Genomic DNA, 19,599 nt, shown 5'->3' on the forward strand with positions numbered 1-19,599 from the left:
AACCCCTTCAAGCCAATTGCACTTTGTTGATAGAACGAATTCTTGATAAAATTATGCCAACTCGTCTTTGAAAATAATCATGTAATTCATAAATATCAAATAATAAGACGCACACCACAATTAAGTGGATAAAAAGACACACATTATCAATGTTATTACAATGGAAAGTTTGGTCTAATTTTCTGGTAATTATTACAATGTTAATTTCTTTATATTGAGGTATAGACCTCCCTCGGCAGCTGTGTTTATCGCTTTTTTATAAAATTTCATGGGAACTGCCGTCCTCTTGCACGGGGAGAATTCATACTTCCGTAGCATTTCTATGAGTCCCATTTTGACTTCGAGAAGTCCCAGCCTCTGACCTGCGGATCAAACCGGATGTCATTAATTAAAAATAATTTTTTCCAAATTTTCTGATTCTATCGTTTTTTATAATTACCAATGCAAACATGTGGCCCATCTCCAAACGCATACCACGCCTTTTTGGTGGACTCCTTGTTGGCTTCTGAGAATCTCTCAGGATCGAATGCCTCTGGATTCTCATGATACTTCGGGTCATAATGCAGGCCCATTAAAGAAATGTAAACCGGCGTTCCCTTTTCAATTACAAAGTCGGTACCAGGAACTCGATAGTCCGATGTCGGCACACGATCCAGCAGTGGCAATGGGGGGTATTTGCGAAGGGCCTCTAGTATCACCATCTCCAAGTAAGGAAGCTGCGTAATCTACGGACCAATCGATAATCAGTAGGATAATCAGCGGAAGTGACTGCGAGACTGGAAATTTTGGAAAATTTCTCTTCGATTGTGTCGTACCATCTCGTAAGTTATTTCTCCATTATTTTTGTCTATCGCGGCTATGATTTCCTTTCTAAGACGAATCTGCATTTCCGGGTGGAGGGCCAGTTCGTAGAGCGAAAAGCTGAGGGCAGTTGATGTAGTTTCGAAGCCGGCGACGAAGAAGACGCTTGCTTGGGCCACCAGGTTATCGCCCTTGAATTCTGTAATTGGAGTTTACATAATGTTGGAGAGCATAAGGATATTTCGGGTTGCGAGGATGATATCGTAGATTTTGGAGCTTATTGGGAGTGCATGATATGTGTGGACAACAATTAACCGTCTGTCCATTGCTGTTTAATCCATGTCAGTATTTTATAATTTTCTCAGACCAGTGCCGGAGTGTTTAGAATATTTTTAATAAACAGAAACAGAGAAGGAAAAGAAAGAAATGAGAGGATAAGGGCCTTTTGTTGAATGGGTCCAGGGTGTGAAAACTTTGGTCACTAAGGGTTAGTTCCCCTGGAGACATCATCAAAGACAGATATACCTTCTGTGTGCGACAATAAAGAATTAAAGTTTATAGCTAAATCGTTTAATATTATTTAGTAAATCCCTGTCTATAATCTAATAATCCATAATCCATAATCCAACATTCTAGGAGAATCTTAAAATAGAAGTTACGAAGCTTTTTACGTTCAATATCATCAACATAAGACGATGGAACTCACCGAAGTCGACGGTAGCAGGCGAAGCTTTATCAGAATCATCACCCTCCTGATTTTTCAGCTCGATCAGAAGATCGATGAGATCATGTCTTCTGGTCCCGGAGGCCTCACGATCAGTGATGGCATCCCAGACAGCGACTCGTATGAATTCACTGAATTTTTTCGGGAAATTGTAGAGTCTCAGTGGAGTCATTAAGAAGGGAGCAAAGAAAAATGCGATCTGTTCAATGCTACGGTACCAGGTGTCCCGAAAGAAGTCCCGGCCCCTCTCCCGGAATTCAGCTTTCGGATTATTTAGGGAATTGGCCCGCAAGCCAAAGGCCGTTGTTGCTATCATATCGGTTGTGAAGCTGGCACAGAGCTCTTTCATCTCGATTTCCTGCCCAGATTCTGGATAGATTGATGACAATTATGATAGTTCTTTATATTGTCACTCGTCCATTCATTGAATTATTCAAATGATTCAATTAACGAACAATTAGCGAATTTATTTGGAAAGTCTTGTTTAACTTGACTTTCACTGTTTAACTGTTAATTAATAGCTAACGATTTTTATTTAAATTCAAGGAATTTAAATCATAATCATAATCATAATCAGGTGGTATATCCTATTTTTAAGCTGCTACAGCTGATTCTGATACGTAAAATAATACAAAAGGAACAATAATCTCTTCCCGTTCAGCAACGATTGAAAGTCGATACCTTTTAGCCCTAGGGAATCCAAGTGAGTCACGAGATCTTTGCCAACATCCGCCATCAGTTGGACCATCTTCTTCAACCTCCCGGACGTCGCTATCGGTGACATTTTCGTTCTGAGATGTTTCCAGGCGGGATTCTTTATCACAAATAAATTGGCGCCTCCTAAAATATCGTGAGCACTGGTTTCAACGTATCGATCCTTGAAATTATCGAAGTCCTTGATTAGAATGTGCTTGATGAGATTAGTATCCCGGATCATCAGCATTGGCTTATCAAATCCGAAGAATCCAATGTAAGGTTCATTGGGTGCGTAATTATAAATCTCTTGCAAAAAAGTTCCAGCGGACTTTCGGCCCATCAAAAAGTCTCTGAAATTTCCAAAAAAGGGAACTGGGGGAACGTAAACCACATCTCGCTTCTGCCAATAATCAAACTTCCGGATCATATAGCGGTAGATCAAGTAGATAAAGACGAGGACAATAATAACTGTATTTATGATCGACTGATTTGTAATATGAACCATTTTCGCTATCACTAGGGAACCATTCACCAGCGATTCTAAATGCAAACTAGGACCGTTTAAAATAGGGAGACTCGCAAATAGAATTTTTCCTTACGTGATGTTTTCTCATGATTTGATATCTGAATTTTTTTGATAAAATAATACCACACTTCATAAACATTAGTAAAAAAATCTCCCGCCAGTCATGTCCAACGTTAGTAATTATCGATATCGCTAGTGAGATGACTTGCTTTTCGTATGTTTATACATCAATTACGTCTTCTCTTATCACTTCATTTGCTGCATTTGAAGGAGGGTTGAGTTTGAATGATCGAGACTTGTTGAGAGATTAAGAAAGTTCTCTATACTATTGAAAATCCCATACATTTCTGGTAACAAAAATGACAAATTCATTCGAATGTGAGAAGATTTTAATTCTCTTTTACTGTATGTGTGATATTATTTTGAGACGTTATACTTCTAAGCTACATATCAAGAAGAATTACAATTTTTATATCGTAATTATAAACATACGTAACCGTGATTGTTACTTCGTTCCTGATTAAAAGAAATCACTGTTTTATTTTTTTTATGTTGAGGTACAAGCCTCCTTCTGCCCCTGTCATCAGCCCCTGCGTTCGTAGTTTCATCGGAATTGCAGTTTTTTCGCAAGGGTAGACTTCGTATTTTTGCAATATACTGACTAGTCCCACTTTCGACTCGAGTAATCCAAGTCTCATCCCTGTGGTGAAAGATGATTTAATTAGAGTTTAAAAAATTGATATCAGACAGTCGACCGACATTCCTTAGGTAATTAATAAATTAATTAATAACATTTTTTTATGCTTACCAATACAAACATGTGGACCGTCACCAAAGGCATACCACGTCTTTTTGTTTGATTCTCTGTTGGCATCTGAGAATCTCTCAGGATCGAATTTCTCAGGATTATCATAGTACTTAGGGTCATAATGCAGGCCAAATAAGGACATGTACACGGGGGTGCCCTTTTCAATGACAAGATCACTTCCAGGGACGCGATAATCTAAATTCGCAACGCGATCCAGAACTGGAAGGGGTGGGTATTTACGGAGAGACTCTGATGTCACCATATCCAAGTAGGGAAGCTTCATTATCTGAGAAATAAATCGTCGAGGGGATGAAAAATTTAATTGGGACTTTCGCAGACTTTAAATGAAATTTAGACAGTCATTATTGCTGTAACGTACCGTATCATAAGTGATCTCTCCACCGTTCTCTTCCATAGCATCAGTGATCTCTTTTCTGAGACGATCTTGCATTTTAGGGTGCAAGGCTAACTCGTAGAGGGTGAAGCTGAGGGGGGTGGAGGCGGTTTCAAAACCTGCGATGAAAAATACAGCAGCTTGGGCAACAATATTGTCACCTTCGAATGCTGCGAACAAACCACAAATTGCCTTGAAAACCAAATTAATTAATTACTGTCCTTCTGGATAATGATATAAGTAAATGACATGTGCAGTGAAATTAATGTACCCACCAAATATACCCTTATCTGGATTATCTACGTCCTGATTCTTCAACTCAATCAAGAGGTCGATGAGATCATGTCTTTTGACTCCACTTTTCTTGCGATCAGCGATAGCTTCCCATACAGCAGAGCGAAGAAATTGCGTAACTCTCTTTGAAAATATGTTGAACTTCAGCGGTGTCATTAAAAATGGTGCGAAGAACGTCGATGTTTGCTCGACGCTTCGATAGAACGTACGTCGAAAAACTTCCTTTCCATATTTTCTGAAATCCGCGTTGGGATCATTCAGACAATTTGCCCGCAGTCCAAACGCTGTTGTCGCTATCATATCAGTTGCAAATCTTGCGCAGAGTTCCTTCATTTCAATTATTCTTCCGCAATCTAAAAGCGTCAGAAAAAATTATTGTTGAGGGGAGAACACAATTTTTCATCAGTTTATCAGAAACTACCTTTTAAATTCAGCGAGTCAATGTGAGCGATGAGATCCTGACCAACTTCCAACATGAGCTTTGCGACATATCTCAATTTCCCGGAGGTGTAAATCGGTGATATTTTTGTCCTGAGATACTTCCACTCTGGATTTTTAATAATAAACAAATTGGACGACCCCAGTACATCGTGAGCGCCTGCATTAGCGTAACGATTTTGGAAATAATCGAAATCTTTGATGAGAATTTGCTTGATAAGGTCTGGATCGCGAATCAGGAGCATCGGTTTGTCAAAACCAAAAAATCCCACGTAACGCTCGTCGGGTGAGTAATCGTACACGTGCTTTAGGAAGCCACCCACTGATTGTCTCCCCATCAGGAAATCACCGAAATTACCGAAAAAGGGAGAGGGAGGAACACACACTACACCGCGCGTCCTCCAGTAGTCGAAATTCCTTGTCATGTAACGATATCCCAAGTATATGATGAGGAGCAGGAGAATCCCTGTCTCCATCATCCCGTGAGTCCCTGTGAGCACCATTTTGAACTAATCCAGGGACATTTTAATTCAGTTTTACAGATTTATTGGGGTGTCATTGCCGAAGAACTGATGCTGATTGCTGCTGAATGCGAACTGCGGTTGCCGGTGCAGAGAAGAGGATTATCACTGCGACTTATTCAAGTGTAAATATAATTTAGGTCTCTTGATGATAGCCAGTTACTCGCTTAATTCGTTGATAAGCCGCGAGAATTGACCGGCCTGGAGAGTGGGTCGGGAGGTGTAATGTAATTCTGTACATGTAATCATGTACATCATGTAATCATCATTAGATTAGATGTACAGCGAATTTTGTAGTCACATTAGTGTTAAATGTTGCATTTCAATGCTGTGCTCAGAAAAAAATTGTTTCCACACAAAATTTAGCTGAAAGAAATACTTTGAAAAACAATTGCTTCATTAGATTTTCGTTTGATTTGTATCGTGCATTATAGTATCTTCATAAATGGATTTATTTGATTTGTCGGCAACATAAATACTATAAAAATATCGCACATTACAGAGTATTTAAACAACAGAAAAAAAGCCTCAATTCTTCGATTATTAAAAAATTAAATATAGTTAAGTGAAAAATCCGCGGCATCTCCGATAAAGTTTCAGGACATTCCCTAAAAATTTTCACAGAAGTTGGGGAAAAAGGGAACGTTGAATAATATTTTCGTGGTGCTATGACAATTTTCCTCAGAAATTTCTCTCCGTGTTATGTCCTCTCAATGCGGAAACAAGTACCAGTGCCATTTTCGCTCCCCGTAATATCTGTAATCAAGGAAAATTGACGTTATGAAAGTCCACATAATAATTTCTTCAATTGTCAGATGAATTATAAAATTCTGCTCAACTTACAATTGCAAATTTTGTTCCTTATAGATTTTCTTCAACTTTTTGTCTATATTTCGAGTCCAATGAGATCCATGTGATCTGGAAGATCGGGCGAGACCATGATTTTTATCTGAAAATATCTGAGTGAATGATTTCCGTCAAGTGTTCCCCACATCGCTGCGTAAATTCTACAATTTGTTGCGTAAAAATTACTCATGCGTCTGATGACTCACGTCCGTGAGGACAACAAGTCGCTTCGCAATTATTCTTCGACGATTAGAATACTCATCAATTTTCTGAAAATTGTTCATCTATCAAGTTTTTTTATTTTCGAATCATAATAAGTCAGGAAGTGTCTATCAGATTTGTCTTCCTCGAGAAAAATAACCAGAAATTTTTGTCCTTTTTTGACGACCCGTAGAACTCTCGTCATGACCCGTACAATTGAACGATGCAATTATAATTGTCTTAGTTACGTGATGATCAATAAAATGTAGTATCACCTATGAACTGGGCAGTTGATCGTCTGCATTAAAATTAAATTCATCTCATTACACGGAGAGAAAAATTGTTTAAAAATTACACGCCTGTTCCGTAATCTGCCCGTCAAAGTAGTATTCAATAAAAATTACGGAACAGTTAGACATTTTTTCACTGAACATTCGATACTTTTTGTGGAACGTTTTAGATTTTTTCCTGAAAGTTCACCAAAAAAATGCGTAACTGTTCCAGAATTTCTACTGAACATTGTTTTAACTAGCAAATTACGGAACAGGCACATAATTTTTTTGAATTTGTTATTTACGAGGCCCACAAAAGCGGAAAAAACTCCCCCTCTTGAGATTCGATTTTGGCGAAAGTCGATTTCCCTCAAAAAAAATCAAAGGAGTCAGTCTTGAATTTTAAAAAAGGAAATATAAAAGTGCGCACAAAGAATTAGTGAACGAAGTCCTAGCGAAAAAATTTAAAAAGTTGGAGAGGAAATGAAAAAATTTGTTTTTCCTCGCATTGTTTCCGCATGTGAAGATAGTGTTGGCATTGGTCTGAATATATAGCGTATAACAAATGCACTGTTTATATATATCGCATAATACCGCACCAAAATAGCCCGCGAATAATCGCACTCGTTCCTGATTGGCCAGCGCCTAAAGAGCGCCAAGGCAACCGTAAATCGCATTCAAAAGCATCTGCTAAAACCCGTTAGCTCGCGAAATTACGTCGTGGGGTCACAAATACATCATCTTGAACCAATCGTCATCGTGTTTTTAATTGACATATTTTTTAATGACACAAAAGAACACGGAAAAAGCTAGAAGAGTCATACGAGTGGATTTATTTAACTAACTTACCTAGATACAAGTTCCTGAAGGGCACCACATTCCCTTTAAACATTTTGGTCATTCCGAGGCTTCGGTTGTTCAACAACTGGTGGTTGAGGCTGCGGTGGTGTCGTATTAGGGGGATTTTCATTTGTTGAACAGATGCAACAAATATCGACGCATGATGTTATCAGATGTGTGCACACAAGACAATCTACACAACCATCGTCACAGTCGTCGCACATTTTCGACTAAATAGAAGAGTCAAAATATTACTGTCTGTTGTACTCTGTGGACTGACCTTCCTCGTAATGAGAGAAATAAATTTCAGCTCATATGCGCTTTTTTCAGCTCTGACTCAGACGACAAAGAGATCTATGCCATCTGTCTAGCGATCCTAGAATCACCAGCGGAATTAAATCTTGATCGTCGTTCAATGTTAACTAACTTGATGGACGAACAAGAAGCCCAGTACGAAAGATTTTTTTTCCAGTACGAAAGGTATTGTGATGAAAGAAATTATTGGAGACTCGTGGAGAAAGTACTTGACCCTTGTAATCATATCACTTCCCTTCGGCTGCTGAGATACATCAACCGAGACTCCCAACAAACTTTTTTCGTACTCGTAAAAAAATGTGCCACTATCTCCAGTGAACTTGATAGTAATTTTTTTAAACTTTCTCTTACCGGTAAGTTAGCCATCTTCATTACCACCGACTGCTCAACGGTTTCGATAATATATCGTCAGTCGGTATGTAGCCAACGAGTTCTCACGGTTGTCCAAATATTGTAGGTTATGTCTAAAGCCCGATCCACGTGTTGTTCAGTCCAGTGAAGGTGTGATACAAAGTGACAACACGTTGATGCCTCCAAACAAATCCCGAAAAACTGTTCGTTTATCAATAACTCTCATCTCCTCAAGATAATGTAAACCCCCAAAAATGGGTAAAAAAGGCTACAATTGGCGGGCGCGAAGTGCTCCAGAAGTCGACATCGAGACAAAAACTACGAAGCAAATTCCCATCGACATCGACCACGGGAAGGAAACCTACGATGAGTGCAATACTCTAGTGCTCCCCAGCCAAAAACGTAAGACTGTAAAAAAACGAGATAAAAAATCCCAGTCGGTGAAGCTCCTCTCGAAGAAGCATCGCAAGCACCTGGAGAAGATCGTAGAGCGAAAGGAGAAGAAAATTCATAGAGCATCTCTGCTGGAAGATCTAGCCAAGGTACAGGCGACCCCGGAGGAGCTGAAACAATACGTCTCCATCACATCTGTCCAGACAAAGGGGTTGAAGCGTCAACGAGAGGAGGACGAATCTTCCCAGAAGCCGAGGCATCAGGAGCCCACCACCAACGATGAAGAAGCAGAGGAGACGATCAATGCAATCAGAGGGAGCAAGAAGCAGAGGTTAGCAGCTCTGAGTGAAAAATCATCGTCAGTGAGTGCTTCAGACCCTAATGTGATAGGTTATGACGAATCATCGAGTGAAGATGAACTGTCAAGTGAGGAAAATGGTGAAGAGGACCATAAAGAGACGTCTCCAGTACCTGAGATTGTGGAAACCCCCAGGGAATCGTCTTCAAGGGGTTCAAAAGACACTCCACCAAAGAAACCCCAGCCAAAGCCCCTGGAAAAGTCAGTGAAACTTGCTGAGAAAGATCGTAAGCCAGCAGTGTTCGTCAGTCTGAACCGAACCCCCGAGATCCAGAAATCCAGATTGAAGCTGCCAGTTCTAGCTGAAGAGCAGATGATAGTCGAGGCTATAAACGACAATCCAGTGGTGATAATCACAGGTGAGACTGGCAGTGGGAAGACAACCCAAGTGCCCCAGTTTCTGTACGAGGCTGGCTACGCCAGAAACAAAATTATTGGTGTCACTGAGCCCAGAAGGGTTGCTGCCATCTCCATGTCCAAGCGAGTTGCTGAGGAGATGAATCTGCCGAGCTCGGAGGTTTCGTACCTCATTCGTTTCGAGGGAAATACCACTGATGCTACGAAGATCAAGTTCATGACTGATGGAGTACTCCTGAAGGAAGTGCAGTCAGACTTCTTGTTGAGTAAGTACTCAGTGATTATTCTTGATGAGGCTCACGAGAGGAGTGTCTACACGGACATCCTGATAGGTTTGCTCTCAAGGATTGTCCCCATGAGGGCCAAGCGAAATGATCCACTTAAGCTGATTGTCATGTCCGCTACTCTGAGAGTGGAGGACTTCTTGGAGAACTCGAGGCTGTTCAAAGTGAAGCCACCGCTGGTCAAAGTCGACTCCAGACAGTTTCCTGTTACGATTCATTTTAATAGAAGAACTAGTCATAATTATGTGGTGGATTCCATCAAGAAGGCTGTGAAGATTCATACGAAACTGCCGGAGGGGGGCATTCTGATTTTTCTTACCGGACAGCATGAGGTTAATACTGTTGTTAGGAAGCTGAGGAAAACCTTTCCGTATAGGAAGAAGACTTGGGAGAAGTGTGAAAATAAACTATCTAGGAATGAAGCGGAAGGGAAGACGAAACCTAAAAAGTCGTGCAAGCCTTCGGAGGATAACGAAGGCGAGGAAGAAAATCAGGATTCAGATGAGGCACCAGACTCCGACGAAGACTTCCACCCTAAATCTGCCTTGAACCGTCTCAAACACAAGTTAAAATCCCTCCCAAACGACCTGCCCACCATAAACCTGGACAACTACTCGTCCATCCCCACGGACGACACCCAGGAGGATCTCTTCTCCGAAGAGGACGATGACCCTGACGTTCAGCTGGACGAGGACGAAGAAGACGACGATTTTGTTCTAGACCTGCACGATGTCAGTACCTCGCAGCCCCTCTGGGTTCTGCCTCTGTACTCCCTCCTGCCGGCTCATAAGCAGGCCAGAGTCTTCCAGAAAGTTCCCGAGGGCTGCAGACTGTGCGTTGTATCGACTAATGTTGCTGAGACCTCGCTGACCATTCCCAATATTAAATACGTGGTGGACAGCGGTCGCTGCAAGACTAGAATGTATGACAAAGTCACTGGTGTCAGCACATTTAAGGTAACTTACACCAGCCAAGCTGGAGCCAATCAGAGAGCTGGCAGGGCTGGAAGGATGGGCCCTGGCCACTGCTATCGACTCTACTCTTCAGCAGTTTTTAATGATCAGTTCGAGAAATTTTCGGTGCCGGAGATCCAAAGGAAACCCGTCGATGATCTCTTGCTCCAGATGAAGGTTATGAACATTGTGAAGGTGGTAAATTTCCCGTTTCCGTCTCCTCCTGACGCGACTCAGCTGATAACAGCAGAGAAACGACTGAGGATTCTGGGGGCTCTAGAGGATCATCCGACGAATGTCAAAGATTATTCAGCTAAAGTTACGAAACTTGGAAAGAGCATCTCTGCATTCCCGGTGGCTCCGCGCTTTGGGAAAATGCTGGCTATTTCCCAACAAGAGAATCTCCTCAAGTTCACCATTTGCATGGTGTCAGCCCTATCCGTGCAGGAGCTTCTGATTGAGGGCAGAGTAGGAAAGACGTCAGAAGACTCCACGGAGAAGACCCAGGGTAAGAGCTGGCTGCAGATGCGAAGATTCTGGGCCGGTCGTGGTAACAGTCTCCTCCTGGGTGACCCCATGGTCCTACTGCGAGCAGTGGGTGCAGCCGAGTACTCGGAGGCCAATGGAAAGCTTCAAAAATTCTGCGAAGATAATGGGCTGCGCCCGAAGGCCATTGCAGAAGTGAAAAAACTTCGGCATCAATTGACAAACGAAATCTCCTTGAATATCCCCTCGTTGCGAGTGGTCCTAGACCCGCACATGTCACCCCCAACTGACACCGAGGCGAAGCAGTTGAGGCAGATTGTTCTCGCGGGGATGGCAGACCAAGTCGCGAGGAAGATGTCTCCAGATGAGATTAAGGAAGGGGAAGACAAGTCCAAATTTAGATTCGCCTACAAGACGATGGAAATGGAGGAGCCGGTGTTCATGCACTCGAGCTGCGTCCTGAGGAAGACAGCCCCTGAGTGGGTAGTGTACCAGGAGATCTACGAGACGAATAAGATCTACATGAGGGGAGTGACTGCCATCGAACCGGAGTGGCTCCCCAAGTTCGCTTCTGGATTGTGCAGGATGGGAGAGCCGCTGGTGGAGCCTGCCCCCAGGTGGGACGATGAGACTGGCAAAGTCATGTGTCATCTGACAGGGAGCTTTGGAAGGGCCGGGTGGGAATTGCCTGCTATGGAGGTGGAGTTTCCAGCTGGCGTGGAGGGCGTCAGGTGGTTTGCTAGGTTTCTGCTCGAGGGGCACGTCTGTGGGAAACTCAAGAGGTTCGTCAAGGTACTCCTGGCGAATCCCAACAGTGTTAATAAATCCTGGGCGAAGCTGCTGCCGAGGACTGAGGCGATCACCAAGACCTTGTTGGGGAGGGGGGTCATGAGCAGAGAGAAGCTCCTGGAGGTCTGGCGAGAGGACAGGGGATTTTTGTTGGAGAGCTACAAGAAGTGGGTGCCTGAGGCTACTCATGCGGAGGTCACCGCCATGTGGCCGCCTGTGTGATTGGCCTCTGGGTCTGAATAGCGGAGACGGTTATTGGGGGGTTTAAAATACTTTATTGAGGATCAAGGGAATGATATGGGAAATTCTCTCGAAAGCAACTAATAAATTCTATTTTTTATTATTTGATTGACATAAATCAAATGTACAATTGCTTTATCATATTGTATTTATCAACGAATTGAAAAATTCATTTTAGAGAAATGTGTGCGGTACTGAAGACTAGACTTAAACGTTACTTAATGGATCGCAATTCAACATTTTGTTTTTAACTTTGAGCGAATGATTCATTAGCTGAATTAATGACGAATCTGTTAGTGTGAAAGTGTTGAAAATTATGTCACCATTCACATTGTGAATATAAATAAATGCCTATAATGTATAGCATTACTCTCCTAATATTTGTTTCTCCTTATGGACACATTTGGTAGTCTGTTGGCTCATCCAACATTTCAAACTTTAATTTCACATTTTTATATTATCCGAAATTATTGATAATCTCAATCTGCTTTCACTGTTTTCTTATCTTTTTTCTCTTTTCTCTTGATTGGATTTGCCTTGCAGGTCTTGTAGATGTTGTTGAGATCGAAAGCAGCCTTTATATTATCCTGGAATAAATAAATTACGTATCAATCGGGATCAATAATTGAGGATTAATAATTGGAGGTTATTAATTAAGTTGGAACGAACCAATGAAAATAGGAACTTCACTAGTTTCCCTTTGCTGTCGGCGTAGGGCCTCCGTTCTATCTCCTTCCCATCCTTGAAGAGGAGTATCGAGGGCAATTGTTTACTGGTGCTGGCATCGCTGACGTGGTACTTGGCTGCTGCGTCTGGGTATCTTCCAATGTCGACTTTTCCAAATTTGAAGTTCTCCAGGGCATATCTGATCAACATAGAAGAAGGTTTGGGGTTTTCATGAGTCAAAAATTAGTAGGAAGGTGAATACAAATTCTCCTCTGGCTCTTCTGCGGAATTTTCGCACACGTGAGAACTTACTCAGCTGATAGTTGGGAGAACGTTGGAGCAAAGTTGACACAGGCTGGATTCCAGGCTGTGTAGAAGGCAACAATCCAAATAACTCGTGTGTCTCTATTCAGCTCCTCCTGGAGACCAGTTGCTCCTCTCAGGTAAGTAATATTTTCGGGGCCCTGGTATGTTGGCTCTGGCAGCACGAGACCACAAACTAAAAATGCAGCAATGAGGAAATATTTGCAAATATGTACCTCGGAAAAATTACATGTTTTTTTTTTATGAAAATCCATTTTTCATGGAAATAAACATTTTTAGCTTTCATATTTTGTATTAAATAAAAATGGCGCAGAGAACAGATCCTCTATAGGTACTCACGAGTAATAATGATAGCGAACAAAATCCCACACCTTATATCAGCATAGAACCATAAAATGAGATTAGCAACCTTGGTGTAGACAAAGCTGGAGGACAAGTAATTGATCATGGTGACACTGCCAGCCTTCCTCGTCCTGAACGATATGACTATCACCAGGAAGAAGAGGATCTCCATCTCCCTCTGTGACAGAACAAATAATAATTCAACTCGTGTCCACCAACCAATAATCCCTGTTGATGATTGATACATACCCCTTCCAGCTCACAGTCAGTTTCATTGAACATGAATTCACAGATAAATGCAACTTTTTTAACAATCATGTAGGAGAGACTGAGGAGAATGTTGATCAAATAATAGGGCTTCAGCAGCAGCTTCAAGTCATTTTTGAAAGCCATTGTCCAAGATTGTCTTTTGATGAGGAAAAAAACAAAGGTTTGTAGAAAAAATTGTCTTCAACACAATAATTCAGGATGGGAATAATTACTCCTCTGAATCACTTCTACAAAATTCAAGAATTGAGTTTCTTGTCCGGAAATTCACTCCAGGAGCTCCAGTTTATTCCATAGACAGATTTTGTGGGTCAAATACTCCAATAAATTCCTTGAACTTATTTGATGTTCGAAGAATTCACTTGAATTAATCAGCCAAACACTGGTAATCCAGAATAATTCTATAATCGGTGGGATAAACCCCTCACATACGACTCCAAAAGCTCGACAAAGTTTTTCCAACTCTTTTCATCACTCAGAATTCACGCCAATCGACCCAAAAAAATATTAAAATACTCTTCATTCACGGATTTTAGCTTTGAACAATTAAATCCCATTCATTTCGTCACTTAAATTCCCTCTTTTATGGATTAATTGGAGTATAAACGTCTTCACATCCCCTCACCCACATCTGTCAACAGAAATAGAGCTCAGAGGGTTAAAATATGGCTCTCATTAGTTTCGTGCACTTCCGGTATTTGTCGGTAACTTTCGGAGGTGGACGCCCTCTTGAGTCGCTTCTGTCGACTTAATTGTGGGGGAGAATGGCGGTGTTGTCTGGCGGTCTGGCGTTCTCCTGAAATAACCACGAAATTATGGCAAATACGGGATAAAACATTATTTCAACGACTTTTTGTGAATACGTGAGGGAAAATAGTCGAGTGTTACGTATTGTCGGTTATATTTGAGTTCATATAGACTAGTGAGAAAGGATTTGTTTGTGATAATGGATCAGGCACCTTCAGGTAACGAGAGGAATGTGTGGCCGGTGGATTTTCACGTTGTGGGAATTATTCATTATTTGTTTCGCGAATTCTCGGGAGAGAGCTTCAAAGGGGGGTCGAAAAGTCCACTCTGAGATGAATCGTTGAAGAAAAACATCGAAAAATTGTGTAAAAACATATCTTGCGAAAGTTTATTCGCTGCCCTGGGGATTGAGGTTAGACCGACGGTTTTTTTCATTTTTCCAGATTTATTTTCATTATTTCTTGAAATTGAATTTCATAAAGAGATCTGTTCTCTAGTTTTATAGGGGATAGGGCTGTTTTTGGCGAATATATTAAAATCTCGAGAAGTAGACAATATTATTGGAAAAATATTTTCTGTAGAGAAAATTGAGACCTGAAAAAATAGTTTGAGGGAAGGTTTTACTCTCTCCAGCTAGGGAAGCTGATGTTCAGTTCTCGTTATTTTTTCCGATGTGCAATTTTTTGATGGTGGGGTGCTGATTATGTTTTAGACAACGAGTTAAGAAAAATCATCGACAAACTAGCTCAGTTTGTTGCTCGGAATGGACCAGAGTTTGAGCAAATGACAAAGAACAAGCAGAAAGACAATCCAAAATTCAGTTTCTTGTTCGGTGGAGAGTACTTCAACTATTACCAATACAAAGTGACGACAGAACAAGCGAGTAAGTCCACAAAAATATCCACTTTTTTCTAGGATTTCGCAGAAATATACCAAGCAAATTAGGATTTTGCAAAGTTGACAAATTTATGGTTTATTTTTTTTCTCAATACAATCGTGGTGCCATTAAAATCTGGGGTGGGTGCCCCTCTCCCTCCCCAGTCGCCCATCATCATCGTCAGCAACATAAACCCCTAACTACCCCCCGAATAATTCACCAATAATTCGTTTCCAGTTTTAAAGCAAAAGGAAATAAATCCAATGCAAAATGCAGATCCACGTTTAAACGTTTCGCAGCAGCAGCAGCAAGTAACAGGCCAACCAGTTGCCCAGCTCAATAATGTCACCCTAAACAGCCAGAACAACGGTTTGAGCCAAGTTGGTGCTGTTGGTGTGATACAAACGATACAGAATGCAGTGCCACCTGCTGGTATTGGAGCTGTTGGGGGTGTGATAAGTGGTAATCCACCAATGGGTGGACCCTGTCCTGGTGTTGGTATCAATGGGCCACCAGCCTGGTTGCAAAACGAATTGCAAAATCTACAGACACAGCAGGCTGCACTACAGGAACAGGTGAAGCAGTCTGGAGTTAATTTGGGGGCACAGCATGCTTCACTTATGGCGCAGCAGCAGGGAAGAGTTGAGGAGGCTGTGAGGCAGGCACAGGAAACAGCACTCCAGAGCTCGGCGCAGACAACAGATACTAATCTCATCGCTTTTGATGCCGTTCTTCAGCCTATTATTGACAGTTGTACTAAGGACAGTATCAGTACGGGAAAGGCATGGATTTTACAGTACAGCATCACACCTGCGAGCAATCAGGTCATTGCCGAGCATTTATTGAAAAGGTATTTCGCAAACATGTAAACATGCAAAGGAACTCCTTAATCCATGGAGAAGCAAATTGATAATTTATTAGCAACAAAGACTTACACGTATTCATGAAAATAAATAATTATCCACTTGTTTCTCCTACTTCTAAAAAGCTTTGAAATTTTGCAGACATGCAATTATTAAAAAAGCCATTCCCTTCGTTATTCTATTCCAAAAAAAATGATCACGTTGATTTAAATATGTATTTATTATTTATAATTATTAGGGTGATTCAGAGTACAACTTTCAATCAGAAACTTCACATTATTTATTTGGTTAACGACGTCTTGCATCATTGGTGAGTTAAATTGTGTTTCAATTGAAGAAATCCCATTTTTATTATCAGTAAAAAAATAACAATGGTTATTACGATATTATCAATCGGATTTCAGTGCTAGAAAAAAGACAGGTGACCTCCGCAAAGCAATGGAAAATGTTGTTGTTCCCATGTTCTGCAACACATCATTAGCAGCGACTGATGACCAAGTAGCAAAATTAAACAAATTGTTGAGCCTCTGGGAGTCAAAGAACAATTACTTCGACGAGGGAATTATTGAGAAACTTAAGCAGCCCAGTACCTCGTGGTCTGATTATCAAGCAGGTCTTGTGTCACAGTTTGCTAGTGCCATCACTCCCATCACAACGACCACCAAACAGACTTATGATAATTATCAGGCACAGCATCAGGCGTTCGTCGAGCATGCGAAGAATCAAATTGCTAATATTGAACAACGAAAAAGAGCAATTGAACAGCAGCTTATGGCACCTGCACCTCCGCCAATGCCACCAATGGTGAGAACTGCATTCCCTCAATGTTAAATATTTCTAGAGTTCTCGTCATTTATTTATTGTTTTTTTAGTTCTTCTATTTTTTTGCTTTAGAAAAGAAGTAATTATTTTTATTTTTGTTTTCATATTGTTACCAAAGAATAAATATTGTAATGCATTGTTAAGAATGCAATTTTTTATGAATAAAAGTTCTGTTTAACTTAATATTAGTTTTTCATCCCATGGGCATTCAAAAATGAATGAGATGTGGAATTATTGTCTGTTGTTGAAATCATCTCGTGAACAGGTCTGTTTGAGAGAAAACGTCAAGAGATATTCCTTTTAGCTGATGAAATTCTCTTCAAAAAATGTTTTGTGATTATTTTGGTGTGGTGATATTTTATGTTTAGGTGCCGAATCAGCAGAATATGAGTATGCCACCGAGTCACACAGGCCCACCACCTCCAATAGCCGGTGATCTGAATTTTACTCAACCACCACCAGGATGGGGTGTGCCACAGCCACCGGGACCACCTCCATTTGCAACAGTACCACTGCCAGATCTATCAAAGCCACCACCCGGCTTTGGACCACCTCCAGTGATACATGAGCCCTCGGTTGAGGATCTCATGCCCAGTATGCCTTATTTTGAGCTGCCAGCTGGCCTCATGGTTCCACTCATCAAGCTTGAGGATGGGGATTACAAGCCACTGGATCCTGATGCCATCAGGCTACCCCCACCAGCGCCACCTAGTGATCGACTCGTGGCTGCGGTCGAGGCATTCTATGCACCACCAAATCATGATTCTCCCCGGGATAGGTGAGTGAAAGTTCATGGAATCTTTTCATTTTTTTCTCCGAAACATTTAGTGAACAATGACAAATTTCGGCGGTTCTATCACCGGACAGCATTTAAAGAAAATTCCTCAAAAAAATATCATTATTTCAGTGACGGATGGGAAAAACTCGGTCTCTACGAGTACTATAAAGCGAAGAACGTAGCTCGTAAGCGAAAAGAGGAGGACATACTGTCGGGTGCTCGTGAAAAATCGCGATCGCCCTCACCAATACTTCGGGCTCGCTCGAAAAGCCCGAGTCCACCAAAGAAACGTTACAGAAGTAAATCGCGTTCACGATCACGATCGAGATCACGAGGTCGCAGTAAATCGCGCTCACCCACTGCTAATCATCGTCGAAATAGTCGCACCGGTGCGCACAGTGCACACAATAGCAGAAGTCGAAGGAGACGAAACAGTAACAAGGAGAGAAGCCCGGATAGAAGGAGTGACAGGGAACGAAGTCCAACGCCTCCTAGTTTTCTGGGATCAACATACAGCAAAGGACCTGTCGAGTCTTCCCTCGATGAGAGCAACAAGGGCCATCAGTTGCTGAAGAAGATGGGCTGGGGTGGGGCGGGTCTGGGGGCCAATGAGCAGGGAATTGAGGCGCCGATTTCTGGGGGAGAAATCAGGGACCGGAATGATCAGTACAAAGGGGTTGGCATCAATCTCAACGATCCTTATGAGAACTTCAGGAAGAGCAAGGGACAGGCCTTCATCACGAGAATGAAGGCTAGGGCTGAGGAGAGGGCTGAAGAAAGAGGGGACAGGGAATAAGGGGTAGAGGAAGTGGTGGTGCCAAGTGAAAGACAGATTCGCTAATTTTGGAAATTGATTTTGGCAGAGTTTCGAGGTGCAAAAAAAATTTGGAGGAACCATCTGTTTGAAGTGGTAAAAGGTCAGTGAACTTAAGACTCATGAGGAAACCGTCCAGTCAAATATGTTACGTGTGTCGAAGTAGGTGAGAGACAGTTGGGACGATTTCCTCTTCAGATAAACTTTGAAGGAAGATTTGCGAATTAAATCTTGATGATTTTTTTGTGAACACGTTCTTTGATGCATCAACAAATTCTGTCATAAATGTCAGAGAGCCCGAAGAGCCGCAACAATTATGATAATTTCTAAAATAAAATAGATCATTCGACCCTTGCATCTACATTACCAACGCATCGGCAATATAGGAAATGAAAATTTCGTAATATTTTCATTGTTACAATTCTTCAAGGCTATCGCAAATTTTTTAAGACATTAAAAAAGTTTTCGGGGATGTTTTTATAAAAAAATCATTGATTTTTAGAGCTTTTATTTTCTTCCTGACCAAGCCGTAAACCTCTTAAAAGACGTAGTCAAATTTATCTCAGGAAGTCCTCCACAAAAACTTTTATTTCTCAAATTTGGTGTTTCTTCCTTAGAATTCAGAGAGATTTCGTAAAATATCAGTTAAGAGCCAAGTCGATTCACTTTCTTCATCATTTTCGTGCGGAAATCGTTAATGAGCTTCACGGAAATATGATGGAGGCATTTTTTGTAGAGAGAATGGAATACGAGGGAAAAGTTTTCCATGAGAATTTTTTCATTTTCCTCCATTTTGTCGGAAATTCCCTGAAAACTTTCACTGTTCTTCCTGGTTTATCGTACAGCATGGATTAATGAGCGTTGCATTCCGGTTATCATTAACACGATTGAAGATTTATTGGTGAGCTCAGAGAGTAACCAACACGTGGGGGAAAATTTGTAATTATAAACTTTGAGGATATTAGAAGTACTGTTTTTACGATTAGATTAATCAATCGGGAGTTTGATGATCGGGATTTTTTGGAGCTGAGTATGATTGTAAATACTCGAATGAGATGAGATGGACGTAATGTACAAAGAATTAATTATTGTTCAATAAGAAAGAAGGAACTTAATTTTACTAGATGATTTTTTATCTGTTCATGCACCACCTCCCTTAGGTATAGAATGCATAGGAGATACATATCAAGACGTTCCGCTATTGATACCCAA

General features: G+C 41.3%; 4 protein-coding genes across 7 annotated transcripts; 2 read left to right on the forward strand and 2 right to left on the reverse strand.

Annotated features, from left to right (window-relative positions):
• Nucleotides 1-64: 64 nt before the first annotated feature.
• Nucleotides 65-5,225, reverse strand: LOC135168310 (uncharacterized). The gene is made up of 12 exons (XM_064132344.1): nt 4,665-5,225; nt 4,225-4,596; nt 3,935-4,119; nt 3,556-3,841; nt 3,281-3,447; nt 3,091-3,094; nt 2,871-2,939; nt 2,207-2,815; nt 1,508-1,894; nt 816-1,000; nt 440-725; nt 65-362 (listed from the first exon to the last, which is right to left on the reverse strand). Exons 1-12 carry the CDS (start codon nt 5,182-5,184, stop codon nt 193-195), a joined length of 3,240 nt encoding a protein of 1,079 aa, XP_063988414.1. The 5' UTR covers nt 5,185-5,225; the 3' UTR covers nt 65-192.
• A 2,624-nt stretch (nt 5,226-7,849) lies between these two features.
• LOC135168552 (probable ATP-dependent RNA helicase kurz) lies at nt 7,850-12,248 on the forward strand. Its single transcript, XM_064132852.1, has 2 exons — nt 7,850-8,029; nt 8,134-12,248. Exon 2 carries the CDS (start codon nt 8,282-8,284, stop codon nt 11,867-11,869), a length of 3,588 nt encoding a protein of 1,195 aa, XP_063988922.1. The 5' UTR covers nt 7,850-8,029; nt 8,134-8,281; the 3' UTR covers nt 11,870-12,248.
• On the reverse strand, nt 11,969-14,179 carry LOC135168559 (thioredoxin-related transmembrane protein 2 homolog). 2 transcript variants are annotated; one of them, XM_064132870.1, is made up of 6 exons: nt 13,702-14,179; nt 13,469-13,625; nt 13,217-13,397; nt 12,866-13,052; nt 12,557-12,752; nt 11,969-12,474 (listed from the first exon to the last, which is right to left on the reverse strand). In XM_064132870.1, exons 2-6 carry the CDS (start codon nt 13,610-13,612, stop codon nt 12,367-12,369), a joined length of 816 nt encoding a protein of 271 aa, XP_063988940.1. In that variant the 5' UTR covers nt 13,613-13,625; nt 13,702-14,179; the 3' UTR covers nt 11,969-12,366. The 2 variants fall into 2 exon arrangements, with proteins under 2 accessions (XP_063988940.1, XP_063988939.1); XM_064132869.1 differs by having other exon boundaries at nt 13,469-14,178.
• A 50-nt stretch (nt 14,180-14,229) lies between these two features.
• LOC135168554 (calcium homeostasis endoplasmic reticulum protein) lies at nt 14,230-19,507 on the forward strand. 3 transcript variants are annotated; one of them, XM_064132858.1, is made up of 7 exons: nt 14,230-14,451; nt 14,946-15,116; nt 15,348-15,960; nt 16,212-16,283; nt 16,378-16,777; nt 17,164-17,573; nt 17,703-19,507. In XM_064132858.1, the coding sequence occupies exons 1-7, from the start codon at nt 14,433-14,435 to the stop codon at nt 18,367-18,369; spliced, it is 2,352 nt and encodes a 783-aa protein (XP_063988928.1). In that variant the 5' UTR covers nt 14,230-14,432; the 3' UTR covers nt 18,370-19,507. The 3 variants fall into 3 exon arrangements, with proteins under 3 accessions (XP_063988928.1, XP_063988929.1, XP_063988930.1); XM_064132859.1 differs by lacking the exon at nt 14,230-14,451 and adding an exon at nt 14,458-14,645; XM_064132860.1 differs by lacking the exon at nt 14,230-14,451 and adding an exon at nt 14,458-14,598.
• The last annotated feature ends 92 nt before the right edge of the window (nt 19,508-19,599 follow it).

This window comes from Diachasmimorpha longicaudata, chromosome 13 (genome assembly GCF_034640455.1).
Source record: "Diachasmimorpha longicaudata isolate KC_UGA_2023 chromosome 13, iyDiaLong2, whole genome shotgun sequence".
NCBI lineage: Eukaryota > Metazoa > Arthropoda > Insecta > Hymenoptera > Braconidae > Diachasmimorpha > Diachasmimorpha longicaudata.